The sequence below is a fragment of the Chroicocephalus ridibundus genome, chromosome 6 (genome assembly GCF_963924245.1).
Source record: "Chroicocephalus ridibundus chromosome 6, bChrRid1.1, whole genome shotgun sequence".
NCBI lineage: Eukaryota > Metazoa > Chordata > Aves > Charadriiformes > Laridae > Chroicocephalus > Chroicocephalus ridibundus.
Genome location: NC_086289.1, coordinates 509,539 through 526,770, shown reverse-complemented (window position 1 = coordinate 526,770; position 17,232 = coordinate 509,539). Strand labels below are relative to the sequence as shown.

The 17,232-nt window shown below is 44.0% G+C and overlaps 1 protein-coding gene across 1 annotated transcript in view; it reads left to right on the top strand.

The window, feature by feature from the left end:
- LRRC27 (leucine rich repeat containing 27) overlaps positions 1-17,232 on the top strand; it is a 29,609-nt gene extending 12,377 nt beyond the window's left edge. Inside the window, exons 5-7 of the mRNA XM_063338285.1 lie at positions 2,925-3,077; positions 8,704-8,864; positions 17,098-17,232. Coding sequence (XP_063194355.1) covers positions 2,925-3,077; positions 8,704-8,864; positions 17,098-17,232 — 449 coding nt within the window. The remainder of the gene's footprint in view (positions 1-2,924; positions 3,078-8,703; positions 8,865-17,097) is intronic.

Genomic DNA, 17,232 nt, shown 5'->3' with positions numbered 1-17,232 from the left:
CATATGTCAATCTAAAATAAATGTCAGAACAAAATACATCGCCTTTCTTTTAGAGACTTGGTACATCTATGTTTTGAAAGATTTAGCAGCTTTCAACTGTTGTGGTTTTGTTTGAATCAAAACAGACTGAAAGTATTATTTAATTCCGGAAATCTAGTTAGGAAGGGAAAATTGCTAATTTTATTTTATTTCTGTGAAATGTGATTTATAAATATTTACAAATATAAATAATCAGTATAAATCTGATTCCTGAAATAGATTGTGCATATTTTGCACTTTGTTCCCATTTCGCCAGAGAGTAAGCAGAACATGACAGATGTCTGCCACCCTGGCCGTCAGCTCCTCTGCACGTGTGTAACCTGTGCCGCACATGCTTCTGCGGAGGAGATGAGCAGGAGGCTGCGGCAGGTCTGCGAGACACACGAACCCATTAACCCCCGGGAGGCTGAAGATTTATGTCCCTCCCTTGTTGGTCGCCAAGAGATGGTGGCCCTTTGTTCCTTGGGCAAGAATAGCTAGTGGCGAGGGTGGGAGAGAGAAGCAATATGGGCTCGCTAATTTCAGAAGTAAAAAATTAGAACAATGCTCTAGCAAGGAGAGAAGGAAAACTTTAAAATCTTTAATTCCTTTCCTTTCATATGAAAAAATTAATGTAGGTCAAAAACCTGATTTATCAACACCGCAAATTCCATTCATTTATGGGTAAAAGCATAAGAACAGCAGTGAGGGGGTTGTACTGGTCGGCTGAGCTGTTGTAAGGAAGTTCGTTTTGTCTGGACTGATCTTGAACGGGGGGAACAATTTGCTTAGAGAAATTAAATAATTAAAAATTTTAAAAATAGGAGATAAAAAACATTAAAAGATTGCAAAGCTGTTAAGCAACAGGAGAATATAAGGGCAAAAAAGGTAAAAGAAGAAAAAGCATGCAAGCACTGACAAGAAGAATGACAGGATCTGTTTTATACAAATTCATGTGAAACATGTCAGAAACCAAAACAGAAGATACCCGGGGCAGAGTACACGCCAGATGATGCTACAGCGCTGGCTCAGTTCAACGATGGGTCCCCTGCCGGGAAAAGGCGGGAGTTCTTGGCGGAAGAGATGAGTTTTTTGCATTTCAATGAGAAGTATGTGAAGTGATAAAATACGTGTTTGGCTCTGTATACATCTGGGCCAAACTCTGGAACTGGGTGTCAACTCTGAAGTACTTTTTCACAAGAGCCTTGGTCTGCAGGTGGCCTTAGTGAAGCACAGCAAAGCAGCGGCTTTAACATTCTCAGGAGTTACTTTCAAGAAGAAAGCAAACATTTCAATGTGACTCAGTCTGTGTGCCCAGAATAGCCTGAGATTTGAGAAGAGACATATAGCCCATCAGGAATTCGGTAATAATCTTAGGAATTACGCTATTAGTAGTACTATGCATATGTAACACTGTGGAATAATTACTAAATTGTAATTGTAATTGTAAAAATTGTAAAAATACAAAAGTACAGCATTGTTCACACATTAAGGAAAAGTACAAAATCAAGAGGCTTCTGAGGTAGAAAATAGCCGCAGCTGGCATGAAGAATACAACACCTGTGGTTCCCTGCTACGGATGCTTGTGAAGCTACATGAGGTACGGGGCGGGATGCCATTATTCCGTGGCTTTACCTTATGATGTATAGCAGATACGGGAATGGGATGATACCATGAAACAGATAAGCTGCCAATTAGCTGCCCGCTCGATACTCAGAGCCAACATTTTGTCAAAGTTTGATGAAATGCTGTCCTTTGTGCGAACTTTGCTCATTATAATGTCATTATAATACCAAAATACACCTCCATCCCAAAGGCTACCCGCCTCCAAGGTGCGACCACTCCGTCTTGAGTCTGTGCCCTGAATTTCTCGTAAACTATACCTTTAATTGTGAAGCGAGAGAATTTTACACCAATCATAATAAAAGGATGTATGACTAAAGTCACTCAAACTCCACCTTGAAGATAACAAATAGTATAAAAATAGCCCGAGAGAGGGGGGATACCCGGGGAAGACACCATCGCGAAGAACTCCATCACTGATTTCTGGGATCAGTCGACGGGCTGAGCCTTTCTTCCCCCACATAGCGGGGGGGTAAGACTTAGATCTTTGGGTAAGACTTAGATCATACCGAGTGCTTTCTCGGGAAACTTAGAAATTTCTCTAGAGAATCTCTTTCCTACATTTATAGCCAGGCTGTATCGTTTATAACTTTGTCGGGCGTTTTGTATGTGTCACAATACTTCCATTTGCACGTGCTTTGCAGACAGTGTATTTATCACCGGCAATCCTAAGAACCTACACACCTGTTGTTTAAATAAACTGCACTGTTTCAGTAGCTGGTCGTTTCGGTTTCCTCACTGAACGCGACCAAAGACTGGAGGGTGGCCATGCTAGTTCATGAGCACGACGAGACTGAAGGTGCAGTCCACTATTAGTGTATCCAAATCATAATAGTTTAATAAATATTAAACGCGACTGGACTGATAGTGCTGGATTGGGCATCACTCAGAATTTAAACCTAGCCGCACCTGGCCTCCCCCCTCGGTGAGGAGTGTTAGAACGCAAGGGGTTTATCTTCTGCCAAAACTGCTTTGCCCCTTTCATGCAACAAACACTATCAGTTATTTGTAGCTCTAAAACCAGCAAGGTAAAAATCTCTAGACTTGGCCACATAGATAATTTAAGGTAGTATATAGTATCTGCACATGTAATAATGGTAATTACCATAGAAATCAGAAACACAGTTAATACCAGTCATTCAGTTGGACTCAACTGCTCTGTGTATCTGAAAACTCACCCAGCTTTCAAACGTGGAAAGGTTGGGCCTGATGAGCTTTCGAGGTCCCTTCCAGCCTGGGCTGTTCTGTCGTTCTGTGTTTGCTAAATTCTGTCATTTTCACAGGAAACTTAACTTCGTTGACAGCCTTGAATCTGAGACACTGTCCCCTTGAATTTCCACCTAAAGATGTCATACAAAAGGGATTAAAATCCATCCTGTGCTTTCTTCGTGATTCTGGGAATGGAAGACTACCCTGTATGGAGCCAGCCATGCCAGGTATGTTGGAGAGGTATTGGTGTGCATTTACTGCGATTTGCTTTGCAAAAGTGGGAACCAAGGGATCTTTCCTTGTGGGCTCTTTCGCTAGTGGGTGTCGTCCATCTTTGCATCTGAATGGGATATTGCTGGCTAGAATAAGTGATGTTGTGCTTCAATGTTGTGATAAAAAAAATCAAACCGTGGATCTTAAAGCGGAGAAGAAGAGGTTTTATTTGTATAAAAGGAAATTTTAAGTACGTGTGATGCGGTTAGACGAACAGAAGATGAAGTTTCGGCAGAGTCTGTTGTTCAGAATCAGCAGAGAAGCAGCGCGAACAGAAGCAGAAGGTTGGGCCGTTTCATTAAGGTGAAGAATGGCTAGTGTGCACGCAGGCACTCAGAGTAGTCGAGAGGATAACTGCACATTTGTAGGGAATACAGGGGAAATGGACATATTAGGGAGATGAAAGAGGACACTTAATTAGCCGATGACTGGGTAAAAAAAATGGAAATGCAGTACCTGGCTTACAGAAAAAAGGTGGAGCCGATAAATGACGGATGGTTCAGTGTAGCTTCTGGTTTCAGGCCATAGTCTGGTTCAGACACGTAGGCTGCTGCAGACACTGAGGAGGCTAGTGGCAGCCTCCCAGGGGTGACGAACCCCAAAAGTCACACCAGTCGATTGCCTCCGTGACACGGGCAGAGGCCTGGTGGGCAGAGCAGACCAAGTTGCTGGTGCTGCAGTGGGGCAGCGGGGCCGTGCCAGGCGCTGGGGGCCACTGAAGGCTGTCAGATGTTGGCCTCCCCCGGCCTGCGGGCAGGAGGGTGTGGAGGTGGGAGCGGGGCTGGGCAGCACCTGCGGGCACATCCCGGAACCAGCTCTCTGCTGGCTCCGGGTCGCTGCTCCGCTCGGGCTCTGGCAGGAGGCAAGAGGAACATGAGAACAGGCATGGGGGAAGTTGCGTTGTCTGCCTGTGTGTCATAAGGAAGGTGGGGATGTAATTACCAAATTTGTATACAATCTGAAGCACACACCTACTTCTTCTTAAAAATGTCGTGCGCTATAAATACACCATAACCAATTTTCACAAGCTGCTTCACATTGTTCATCTGCATGCCAGAAGCCTGATAGTGCTTTCTGTGTTTTCATATTGTGTTTCAGCTCACATTCTTCAAAGACAAGCACAATTTGCTCTTTTATCACACTTTCTCCTTTTTTCCACACAGTATTGCAGTTATAAATTTACATTAGGAGGGTAAAATTAAGAAGTTGTCAGCAGAGAGGAAAAGATGCAACATCATTTGCATTATTTATGGTCTGATAGGTTCCAGAAGTCATTAATAATAGAAATACTGGGCATATTCCCACAGAAGAACGCTCCTCGGACTTAAGCTTTCCTTTAATGAAGGCTAATTACTGTGGATACCATTAGTATCAGAGTGGAATTAGGGGTGTTAAAATGTGGTATCATTAAAGGGACTGCAGTAAATTCAGAGTATGGATGAGCCACTTAAAATGCTAAGCAATACACTGAAATATAAAAATATCAACTCGAAATACCACGATGCTGAAAATGAAGTCAAAATAGTGATGTAAAGACAGTGACTACATTTTTTTTTATTGTCAGTTCCACATATGATGTCATTAAAGGGAACCATGAACACGAGTATTGTCTTCATGTTTTAAGACCTTGTTTATAGTTCTTGTTTTGAGACCGATTTTATCCTAGTAGTGTTGCTTGATTACCACCATTTACCTCCAAATTTCACCACATTTTAGCATGACTTGAGAGCGAGCAGTGCATTTTTCTCTAGAGACAAGTTTCATCTGCATTACTAGTGCTTAACATTTAGATCATTTTTTCCATGTTGGTGGACATTTATTTTAGCATGCACAATATGTCAAAATCTGCTTACTTAACATGTTCAGTCATCAGGATCTCGAGTGAAGTTATAGACTAAGGCCCCCTCTGGGTTACCCTCCTAGCTTGGCTTTTACACTTGTGAGAGAACTTCTTTCTAAGCAATCTGCAGCCAGATTCACATGATGTATTAGGGAAGTTCAGTAGCTCATTGGGTTGGCAAGTGAAGTCGTTTTCTCAGAAGATCTAAATCAAGGCTTGTTTCAGACATGGTTTGTTAGCTTCACGCTCATTTTGATACCTCCTCAAGCAAGGATCGTGCCGCATGAGAGCTATTGTAGGTCAAAAAGGAAGCTGACTGAGGCGCCCGTCTCAGGCCATGTCGCTTCACAATTGGTCTAAATGCATCATCTTGAAAAATGTCTTCCAGGAAGGAAACCAGGGATATATTAAAGTAGATCTTTCAAGATGCAAGATTGCTCTTTTAAATGGTTTTTACTGTTTCAGAAGTCCAGTCCTAGCTTAATTTTTAATGTAGTCACAATGATAGAGCTAGAACCCCAGAGTTCTCTATCTCCCAGAATTGCCCGTGCTACAGGAGTCAGCACAGACCATTGCTAAATGTTACGGCAATGTCAGAGATGTCCTCTTCTAGAAAGTAATCAATGGCCTGTGGAAGTGGGTGAGCTTTGTTAACTGTTTTGGATTTGTTGTGGGGTTTTTTTGTTAAATACTAGCATTTTAATATAGGAATATACACTGCTCATTTAACTTATTTTTTTGCTGTACGTTCTGCAGAGTTGCTCATGTTTACTGGTGCATCGTGCTACGTTTGTTTACCAAGAGTACGAACATGAAAGGGAAAAAAGCTCCTGGTTTCATTTGTGTTTAATGTAGTTGCAGCTGATGTTTGTTTTTCTGGAGGTGGGCCTAATGCCAAGTGTAGGTGTTTGCTGGATATTTCCATCAACAGCACAATAAGGTTTAGAATCAAACCAGGAAAAACACTTGGGAGTGGGTATAAAATGTCAAACATTTGCCCATAATTTTCAATGGAACTAATGTGGCTCTTGGATATTCAAAATTATGCCTTTTGTAGACGTTCAAAGTGTTTGGTAACAAATCTTTATCACGGTTGCAGTACATTGGAATGCTTCAGTCCAGTTCCACGAAGCTTTCTCTAGCACTGAAGTGGGGTTTTAGTGAGCAAGTTATGCAAAACCGAAGCAAAACTTCTATGCAGGAGAGTTACCCACCCCTTCTTACTGTGCTTATTGATAGGAATTCTCCCCTATACAATTAGGAAATTAATTTATCTTTGAGCATTTTTAGTTGTTACCTAATATAAAAAAATCAGAGTAGCAACAAAAGCATGTCTTTGTATGCTAAAGAAGTAAAACCCCTGAGCAGAAGCAAGTCTCTGTCCTGGGGACATCTGGCCAAGTCTCTCTGTGTGCTGAGCTCCCAACACGAGTGCAGCGTCAGCAGCTGAAACAGCTTTTCTTGATTTTGTTTTTAAAGCTGTGCAGGCTATGAAGACAGGCTGTCTGCTTTTTATCTTTTTATCTGTGTGAGGTGAACCAGTATTATTTTTCAGAGATCGCTTTCTATACTCAGCAGTAGCAACTTAGAATTCATTTCAGCCGATCGCTCTTCAAGTTAGTATGTATGTGAGTTTTGTTTGGGAATTAGCAGAGTCGTATCTGACAGCGGTGGGTTTGTATGGTAAAGTGGACTACTAGAGCTGTTTTTCCAAGTTCCCTTAGGCGTATGTTACATGCTTCCTTTCAAAATAAACACCTAATATACTTGAAACACTCTAGTTACTGGTTTTGGTCCCGTTCAACGGTACACAATCTTGAATTTTTTGAGATTTGGTTAGTATTCTTCAATATAGCAAATCAAAAGCATTTTTTCTGCTGATTCTTGTCTGCATAAGAATATGGGATCGCCTTCTACTGAATTCAAACCCAATAGATGAGAATGACAGAACAACTATAAATTATGCTCTGGAACAGCATCGTAACTTAATTATGTTAGCATGTTTAATGTTAGTTTAGATAGTGGTATATTTAAAGAAAAATTATCCCATGGACTTTAATATTTGGAATCTGTGGGCATGCACATGAAGTTTGGGAACCTTCTGTAACATGCAAGAGTTTTTGCTCCCTCCCACATGGCCCATCTGTTCCCGTTGGATGGGAGCGGTGTGTAAGAAGTAGTATATACATACTGCATGCAGAGAGGGTAACAGAATGTACCTTGGAATAATGCTGCTTCTCAGAAACGCAAGAAGAGAGGGAGATGAAAGCCAGTGTGTTCCTTCTCTAGGATTCGGGGAACCTCCTGAGCCTGTAGAACCAAGCCCTTGTGTATCTTGCGATCTCTCAGCCCCGGTCAGAGGTGAGCTGGGCTATATGCAGTTGTTGTGGTTATCGGTTGGGCAGCAGAAGGCCTAGGGTACGGACCTACCCCAAAAGGCGGGTGAATTCTGCGGTGGTCAACTATTGCTGAGCGTGGCACTGCTGCGGATGCCCCGAGAGCTCACGCACACAAACCATGGTCAGCAGTGTCTAACAGTCACCTTGGTGCAGTGTAGATATACCCTGGGATCAGTCATCCGCATGTAAATATGGAAGATCACTGAGTAAATTCAGTTGTATGTGAGGATTAATACCTATAAAGGTGTAATTTGAGATAATGCTAAATTTGTTTAATCTGAGATGCCAGTTGGGATTAAATGCGAGGTGTGCTAAAGCTTCCATTGGTGCCCTGGTTGTCGTCATTACGTTCCATTACATATTTAAAGTGGTTGTGTTAAAAGATCTTTCCTGTTTTGGCTCACAGATTGCATTTGGGCACTTGTAGTATGTTAATGATTATGTATCTGTTTGCTTTGCCTTTTTACTTCCTCTGATAAATGGAACATCTTTTTAACTCCTATTCCTCATGCAGAGAACTCCAGCTTTAATTCAGTCATACACAGTTCATGTAATACTTATTTATACCCAAATATACATTGGCAAGCTGTAAGTGCTGCAGAAGAATGAAGTGAGAGAGTTAGGGTTACATACAGCCTTAACTCAGTCCTCGCATGCACATGCATTACGTGAGTCTTCATGTCCACTCTATTTTTTTCCTCAAAGTCACGATCCCAGTACAAAGCTGGGATTTTCCACTTTCGTGCCCACCTCTGTCGTTCCCACAGTGTCTGTGGCAGGGCCGTGTTTGAACCCTGCTGAGGTCCGTGGTGGCCTCTTGGTTCAGCTGCCCGGGTCTGGGGCGGCCCCAAGGGAGGCGGGGGCTCGGTGCGGTCTGGGGCGAGAGGAGACTTCCAGCGAGGAGGACTATGGACCCGCCCTGAGAACCTGCGGGGTTGCCGCGGGGGGTGGAGGACACATGGCTCTGGAACCCGGTGTGAGTCAGAGGTACTGAGCACTTTGCAAAAATGATGTTACCTTGAATCAGCTTCTGCATGGTGGAACTGATAAAAAGCTGGGTGGAGAGTGTACCAAATTATGAGGTAGGCAAATTATCAGTCAAAAGGGAGGGGAGGCACCGTTCTGCTCACAGACACCGACAGGCTGTCGGCTTCTTCCAGAACAGATTGCTTTAAACTTGGGACAAATCTTTGAGAACAAAATAGGTATTAAAATAAGAAGACACTAACAAATCCCACTTCTGTTTGATTGATTGACACTATCTAAATGCTGTCTTTTGCTTAGGAAAAAAATCGAACTTCCTTGATACATAGGATTCCAGTAATCTCCCTTTGATTCCAGGAGAAATGGCACCTGTTGAAAAGCTCCACTTAAGTGAACTGTTGCAGTCCAGTTTTGATGCGTCAGAGGAGTGGCCTAACGGAGAGGAAAAGCTGAGGTTTCAGAAGCTGAAAGAAGAAATTATAAAATATGAAAAAGAAGAATTTCTTGCTGACGAACATGTAGGTGCAATCCAGGGTCTTACTGAAGCAGGGAAAAGGCACAGAAAGAACGAGTCAGCTCGTCTCTGCAGGTGACCGAGCTCCGCGCAGTGATGTATGATAAGGGTCTTGCGAGTGCTTGAAAACTCTGCATTTCTGCTGGAAAATAGAAAAGCATCTTAATACGCATCATTAGACTGATTGTCAAATACGTATTTGGTGAATAAATGATATTTTTGATATACGTATATGGAATACAATATAACTTTTCTATTTTCTATTCTTTAAATATTTTTTTCCAAAATTAAAAAACACTATCAATCTTTATTTCCTTATTTACTTCTTTTTGTTCCTGTTCTTATAATTGTACCCTTGAATGTCCGGATTCATTCTACTGAAAAACAATAGAATTTTATAATGCAGAATAACAAAGGACTGTAGAATCCTGGAGGTAACCTAATTTTTCATTTCTAGTCTATGCAATATGTTAAATAACTAAGTATAAATACAAGATAATACATTAAATTCCTTTACGTTTGCACTCAAAGCATTCAATAAACGCTTTATTTATCATATTTCATAATATGCAAATAATGCAAACCCGATTTGGGAGAATTTGATGGTGAATCCCTTTTGAAAAGGGATTTGTGTATAAAGGAGACAATGAACACACTGGAAATGTCCTTTATTTTTTTTTTGTCCAACTTTTTTCAGTATTTACTATGATATCAGTGAATTTTTCCCCCAATATTCATGAACATTATTCTTGTTACTTAAAAATTAACACTAGTTTTTAATAACATAGAGCTGACTGATGTTTTAAATATTGACCATTTGATTAGGTTTCGGATTTCAAACACAAATTGAAAGGGATTTTTATATTTTCTGTGAGTTTTCTTTCCTGCCTTCTCTCTTTCACTCCTCACCCTTTGGCGTTTGCTCCCTCCGCCTCTCTGCCGGCCCTCCCAGAAAACTTGTGCAAGAGGTTGTAAGGCAGTAGCAGAAAGCTGTGTGTGGAATGAGGCGGGAAGGGCTGGGGGAAGATCTCGGATAATTGGGGATTGCTGCTTTGGAGATCACGCGCTTAGCTGGGGTGGGCGCTCCCTGGGTGAGCGGCACCGGGCGGGGGGTGTCCTGCGGGCGCCCGCTGCTCCCTGGGGTTTTACGGATTTTCTGTACTGATACTCCCATCGTTTGGGGGGAATTTGTTTTTGAAGTATGAACAATGTGGAACAAATCCGGCAGAATTCATGGTTTATGCTTACTTTTTTCCCTCACAATGCAACCTTGGGCTGGCAGTGCTTTTTGTTAAGTAATTCATTTGGTAAATTACTTAAACATGGTTTTTACTTTCAATATTTTAATGGTTATACTGAAATAAAACAGACTGCTCATGTACAGGATCGCTAGAAGATAAAAAAACTGCATTTGGAGTGTGTATATCACCATCTCTGAATGTGCTTAGCTTTCTATGTATTATTTAATTAACAATATCAAACTGTACATTTTAAATGAAAGATGTCCACACAAACAAATAAATTTACTAAGTTTCTATCCTACGATAGGACAATTTGGGCAGAGCGAGCTGAAAAGTGCAGATCAGTAGCAGAAAAGGAGCTGAAAGAAGAACAAACTTTTTTTGAACAAAGGAAAAGCCAAGTATTACAATGTCGTTGTTTTAAAAAAGCTGTTACTTGCTGTCTTAATAGATTGCCTAGTTGACTGGCTACAAGGAAAGAGGTAATTTAAAGTATTTTGCACTACAAATGGAAATCTAAAGGGTGTTTTTCTTTACAAAATACGGTGCTCAAAGACAAGAAAGGTGACTTGCCGAGCTGCTTACCAACTCGGCCGTGGAGCTCCATGAACTCCCACTCCAACTGAGCAGAAAATAAATCCTTTTCAGTTACTGCATATGTTACATTCCATGTAAACTTAAGTGTAACTTCATCTTTGCTGACAGAGGGCTACAGCTAGAGGGCGTACTCTGCATATAACATAAAAATGTGATCTATCTAGGGTATAAAAAGTATACGTATTGAACAAATTTTGCTGAAAGAACTTGTCTGTATCTCTGCATATTTTCCCACTACATGTGTGCATTTGGACTGCAGTTCAGACGTCAATCCGCTTGCTGCAGACTCGACCCAGGAAATGAGACTCGCTGTCAGTCCCAATATGTATCGTCTTAGTGCCTTTTTTCTTTTATAACTGGAGCTGTAGAAGTCACGTTACAGAACAAACGCGTCTCCGTGGCGCTCCTGGGAGCACCAGATGGCTGTGTTAGGGAAGGGCAATGCCCTGGCTTTGGGGGGTGCAGGAGGTGGTGCTCGGGATTCCATGGGTTTGGGTTAAATCTGGTGTGCTTTGGTGCTCCCTGGGCATCCCCGCTCCGGGAGAGGGAAAGCCAGGAGGAGAGGAGCAGGGCCAGGCAATCCTTGTCTGTCCTTCCATCCATCAGGAAATGCCACCGCTTGGGTGGGATTCCCCACTCCTGAGAGCCGTGGGGCTGGGGGCTCGTGAGCGGTCACTTGAGCTGGGGCTAGTGAACATGAGTCTGCTGCCGGTTGTGGGACCGGTTGTGCTCACGGCCTGCTGCCGGTTGTGGGACCGGTTGTGCGCACAGTCTGCTGCCGGTTGTGGGACCGGTTGTGCGCACAGCCTGCTGCCAGTTGTGGGACCGGTTGTGCGCACAGCCTGCTGCCGGTTGTGGGACCGGTTGTGCTCACGGCCTGCTGCCGCTGCCGGTTGTGGGACCGGTTGTGCTCACGGCCTGCTGCTGCTGCCAGTTGTGGGACCGGTTGTGCTCACGGCCTGCTGCTGCTGCCGGTTGTGGGACCGGTTGTGCTCACGGCCTGCTGATGCTGCCGGTTGTGGGACCGGTTGTGCTCACGGCCTGCTGCCGCTGCCGGTTGTGGGACCGGTTGTGCTCACGGCCTGCTGCTGCTGCCGGTTGTGGGACCGGTTGTGCGCACGGCCTGCTGCCACTGCCGGTTCTCGGACCGGTTGTGCTCACGGCCTGCTGCTGCTGCCGGTTGTGGGACCGGTTGTGCGCACGGCCTGCTGCCACTGCCGGTTCTCGGACCGGTTGTGCTCACGGCCTGCTGATGCTGCCGGTTGTGGGACCGGTTGTGCGCACGGCCTGCTGCCGCTGCCGGTTCTCGGACCGGTTGTGCTCACAGCAGTTGAGCAACCACTGGCAACAAAAGCTGGGCTTTCCCCTGCCTTTATTCGTGTCTGTCTCTTGTTCTGCCCCTCGTTCACCCTCGGGGGGGCGCTGACCCAGAGGAGGGGTTGGTTTAGCTTCTCCTTGGACTTTGATGGGAGCGTTCCTTACCTTTAGGAACAGTTACAGACAGGATCTAGAGGTCCAGAGGAAAACACTGGGAAGACTTTAGGAAAGCATCCATAACAAGAGACTGGGGACAACGTCTATTGTTTTTTAAAGTATTCATTTATTAGGCATTATTGTAGTTGACAAGTATTTTTAAAGAGACGGTGGAAGTGAAGAGGAGGATTACTCTGCTTATGTGCCAGCACTGGCAGTGCGAGGAGAAGTAGCTCAAACTTGGGACCAGAGCAGAGAAGAGCTGCAGAACCACTGCAGACATTCGGAATCAGGGTAGAAATCATATTAATGAAACATTTATTGATCAACCTCAAAAATGTGATGGGTCAGACCACGTTACCCAGTAGAACTGTTTGTAGTACAACTGTCTGCTGCTTCTTTATGTTCACTTAAATTTACTCAGTGTCTAAACTTCCCAAGTAGAAACTGTAGTTCCGAGATGAACCGTGTAGCTCGTTACAGTCCTCTGGGCAGTTTAATTTCTCTGCTTGGTTTTTGTTGGAATCTGTGTCCTGCTCTTCGCTGCTCTGTTCCTCCCGTGAACTGGGCAGGGAGGGGGGTCTTTGCGGTTCTCTTCTGCCTTTGGGAAGTGAATGTTTCAGGAGGAGGCCCCGGTGTTTTCTCTGTTAGCAGTGGGGATAGCAGATACGTATCCTGTGTCGTTCAGCTGTACGTGGCGAAGCACGTGAACAAGAGTAGTAACATTCACCTCTTAAAATATGGCTTTAAAAGTTAAATTAACTTTTTCAGCAATAAAGAAATGCTTCAGGAATGGCATGGCCAAGCGAAGTTGATGAAAGAAAGAAGAGAAATGTTTAGATTTTCACCTACAAAAGCAGATACGGTATGTAACAGAAAATAGCAAGGTAGGACACTGGAAAAAACAATCCATTAATGATTCCCATTGATTTATTTTCTTCAATAGCCTGTATATTAAAACTTAAAAAGGGAACCCCAGAACTTCAAATGGCAGCACTTTGGCAGTGGCTTTGCAGACCCTTCCTCAGCGTCTGTGTGGCTGGTGGCTCCTGCGTGAAGCGCTGCAGCCCCGTGTGCCGTGTGGGAGTTGCCACATCCTTCCAACTGCTACTCAAAATCTGCAGTGGCTCCAATAATCAGGCTGCTTGGAGGCGTTAAAACAGAAGTGCGTATGTTGAAATATGATTTTTTAAATTATTGAACGCCTCCGATATGAGATGTTGCCTCTGCCAAACTGAATTTGAAGTCGCTGGATTTTCTGGTTCCCCCAGGAATCTGTAAAGGCTGGCACGCAAAGGGAGGGCCCCTCGCTCCTGGTTCTTTCTGCGTGTATATGAAAGGCATGAAAAGTTTTTCCCCCAAAGTAACAAACATTAAAACAAGAATTTCAAACAAAATTTCCCATTAGTTTTGCCATTAGGTTCTCATTCCTTATATACAGTATTGCAGTAGATGAGATGCTGGCAATGAATACACGTGAATTTTCCGGTGCTGTGGCGTGGAAATGAGCTGTAAGGCTGCCACCCGGTGAGGCAGCGGGAGGCGATCCCGGAAGGAACTGGAGATGCTGGAGTTTTCCTCGGGGAAGAATTCCTTCATCTCAGTTTCATGATTGCTGGGCATACTACCTGTAACCGTGGAAGTGTGGAAATATACCCAAACTGATCTGAAATGTCAGGAGGTTTTAAATTAAAATTAATTATGTCTCTCAGTGATAAAAAGGGGGGGGTTGTACAGATTTAGCGTTAAATTTTATTGATATCTGCATAGCAACACACAGTGCTTAAACAATAAAAAGGACCCATGTATTACAGATTATAACTTTCCTAGAATTGTAGGGAAATTTGCAAGTCAACATCTGACACAACCGACCAATTTTTTGTATGTATTTAAAAGTAAAAACAAAGCAGCCACACTTCAAGCTTATTAGGGTTCTTTACTTTTTTTTAATAAAAAACCCCACAAAAATGTCAGATTGTTTTAAACTAAGCCAAAATGTGTTACTAAATGCATCAGCGCTTGGAGAAGTGTCTGAACTGGAGTTTATCAAAGGGGAGATTACACCAGTTCACCAGCAGACGCGGGCGCCCCGTTGGGCCCCGGGCGAAGGTAACGGAGCACCCCATCAGTGATCCGTGTCGGCTGCCGCTTTCCCTGGCTGTGCAGGAAGCTGGCGCCTGACCCGGGCAGTTTACTCATGTTAATACAATCCTTTTTCACCTTTCTACGCACCCGTAGTGTGACATTTTCCAGCAATTAAACCGCGTTTCTGAATCCCGGCCGCAGCACTTCGCTAGGACCGTGTCAGGCCCAGGCTGCTGGCCAGGCCGCCGCCGCCCCGCTCCTCCCGCCCCGCGGCACTGCTCAACAGCACCTTCCCTGACTCCGGCTAATAGAAATTCTCATCGAAACTGATTTCTTATACAGTACTACGTAATACTAAAACATTTTGGAGCTGATGGCTGGGAAAGTGATAGGAGCAGGATTTTATTCCACTGCGTGCGCCGTCAGCAAAGTTGTTACCTGTGTTTCAGTTGCCAGACTTTTTCACCTGATCTTAGTCTGTGAATATTCATTGCCGACTTTGATTGTCCTGGAAGTGAAATACATAAATGTAATGCTTCTGTCTCTGATAACGTCCTGCTTGCTCTGCACTTTAAGCTGATGATGTGAGTGCGACAGTTCCGGAGGCTGGTTTGTTGTGTAGCAATATTCAACGTGAAGGGTAATTTCCCAATATTAAAGCAGGAGCATGACCAGAAGGCGGCTGTGGGAGAGACGCGTCTTCCTGCTCTCAGCGGGAGGGCTCGGATCTTGACACACACCCGGTTTTTCACTGAAGGTTTAGATGCTGAATTTAGGCGAATTTTAGTTCCTAAAAAAAGATTTAGGAACTGCCCCGGTGGGTGACGTGTGCTGCTGAGGCTGGGCACGCCGCTTTCTCCGGGCAGGAAGGGCTTTGTTTTGGCCAACCTGACGGATTGTTCTTGGGACGACAGAAATTCGGCTAGCGTAGAAGAGAATTGAATGGTGAATGACAAGAAAAGGATTAAGTATATTGTTATGTGATACAATTAAACATTCCTTGTTTTTTTTCTTCCATGTTCCCACGTACCTCAGTGGGGAGAATGATGTGTTCAGTCCCAGAGAACAATTCTTCAGTTTCTCCTGCAAAAGTTTTTTCTTCTCTAAAACAAAAACAACAAAAAACACCCACCCAAAAAACCCCAAACGAAACAAAACCCGAACAAACCGAACATATTTAGGTACTTACAATGCTATAAGTGATAGACATACACAATGACAACAAAAGATGGGTTAAAAATGGCAGAAACGGTGCAGGACAGAAGTGCGTAGTGAGCTTTCTGGGAAGCTGCGTGCGCCCGTCTCTAACAGGAGGTGGCACGGCAGGACCGCCTGCAAACCGCTGCTCGAGTGGTGGCTCCTCTGCGGCTGAGTTCACGTCAATACCTAAGAAATACCAACGTTAATATGAGCGTTGCAACGTGTTCTCATATTTTGATATTAACAGTCTTTGATTTTTGCTCTCATGGTTAGTATATATCTTTGTTCTCTGATCATCTTGTTAGAGGCAATTTTCATATTTCTCGAGTGTTACAGAGAACACTCCTTTATTTAACCCTAAAGATTTTAGTTTTAAGATTGTTCTTGTTGGAATGGGGCAAAAAAAACCCCACAAGGCAGCTACCTGTACTTAATAAACTTAAAATATTTTTCTTAAAATTATGGGATTGTCTTGGATTTAGAATCCTAGTTTTGAATAATGGTGATGAAGGCATGGAGAGGTGAATAATGGTTGCTCGTGGTTGCCATTGCATACCTTGGCTTTCCCAAAAGTAAATATTGATTTGGACGTATGTGTCAGACCAACATGAGCATCCCACGTTGTTTCTGCTCCGTCTTCACCTCAACCGATGATGTCCCAGGGATGGTTGTGGAAATGGGTTTGGTCTGTAGCATTCTCCTCCTGTTACCTGGTTGACTTTCCTTGCAGCAGTGTGGCTACAGAAGCGTAGTCACAGGCAATGCTATTAAAATATCATTGGCAGTTTTAGTGTAAGCCAGTTTAGAGGGAAGCTTTTGCTCTGAGAAAAATGAAGTGCCTGTAAAATATTTCAAATCTACTGCAATAATTTTTCTCAGTGCAAAACCTTGGGAATTTATTAACTTGAAGTATAGGTAAGGTGCTTTGTCTGGGAAATCACTTGGCTTCACAGAATAGTTTTCAGTTTTTAAAGGCGTTCAACCTGGCAGAACAAAACCAAGATTTTTTGGTAGCTTGATATGGAAAATGCAGAGGGAAGGGCCTACCCCTACAGCCAGGTGCTCAGGACCAGGTTTCTGGGAAGGTGGAGATAGGGCTTGACTTAGCTCTTCCATGGGTCACTCCACAGAAGACTTCTGAGCAGGTACCCGTCAGCATTTCCCGTTAGAGCTGTATCCTACCTATCCCCTGTTAGAAGGGGACGGGGGCTGTGCAGCCCCATGGCCAGGGCATCTGGCAGAGTCGCAAAGGGCAGGTGGAAAAAAAAAAGGTGAAAAAAAAAAAGGTGAAAAAGGTGTTCAAGCCCTCTCACAGCTTTGATTTTCAGTTTGCTGGACTCTGTATTAAGCCGTCTTAGAGAAATGGAAGCGTGTTCATGCTGTGTGACAAGTGGGAGAACGTATGGGAAGTGTCCTCCCAAGCGCGTGTCCCGCAGCGTGGCGCGGGGAGCGCCCAGGGCCCTGCCCGGGGCTGCGGGGGGGCTCAGCGCCCCAGTGCCGCACCGCGTTCCCCAGCAGTCACTGGTGACTAACCAGGGCTTCAAACAGCTACCGCTGTTACAGCATTTTTAACTGCAGCATGAAACCATTTTTAATTGCTATCATTTCCAGCTAATGTGTTAGCATTCTGTTTTGCTGTAGATACCAAAAAGTACACCGTACGCTGCGTACGACATCGGTTACTACGCCGTGAAAGAGGGAGCTGAGAAACGCGACCACGCACCTGCAAAAATGGAAGAAAGGTTGCTGAAAGTAAAAGCAGAAGCTGCAAAGTGA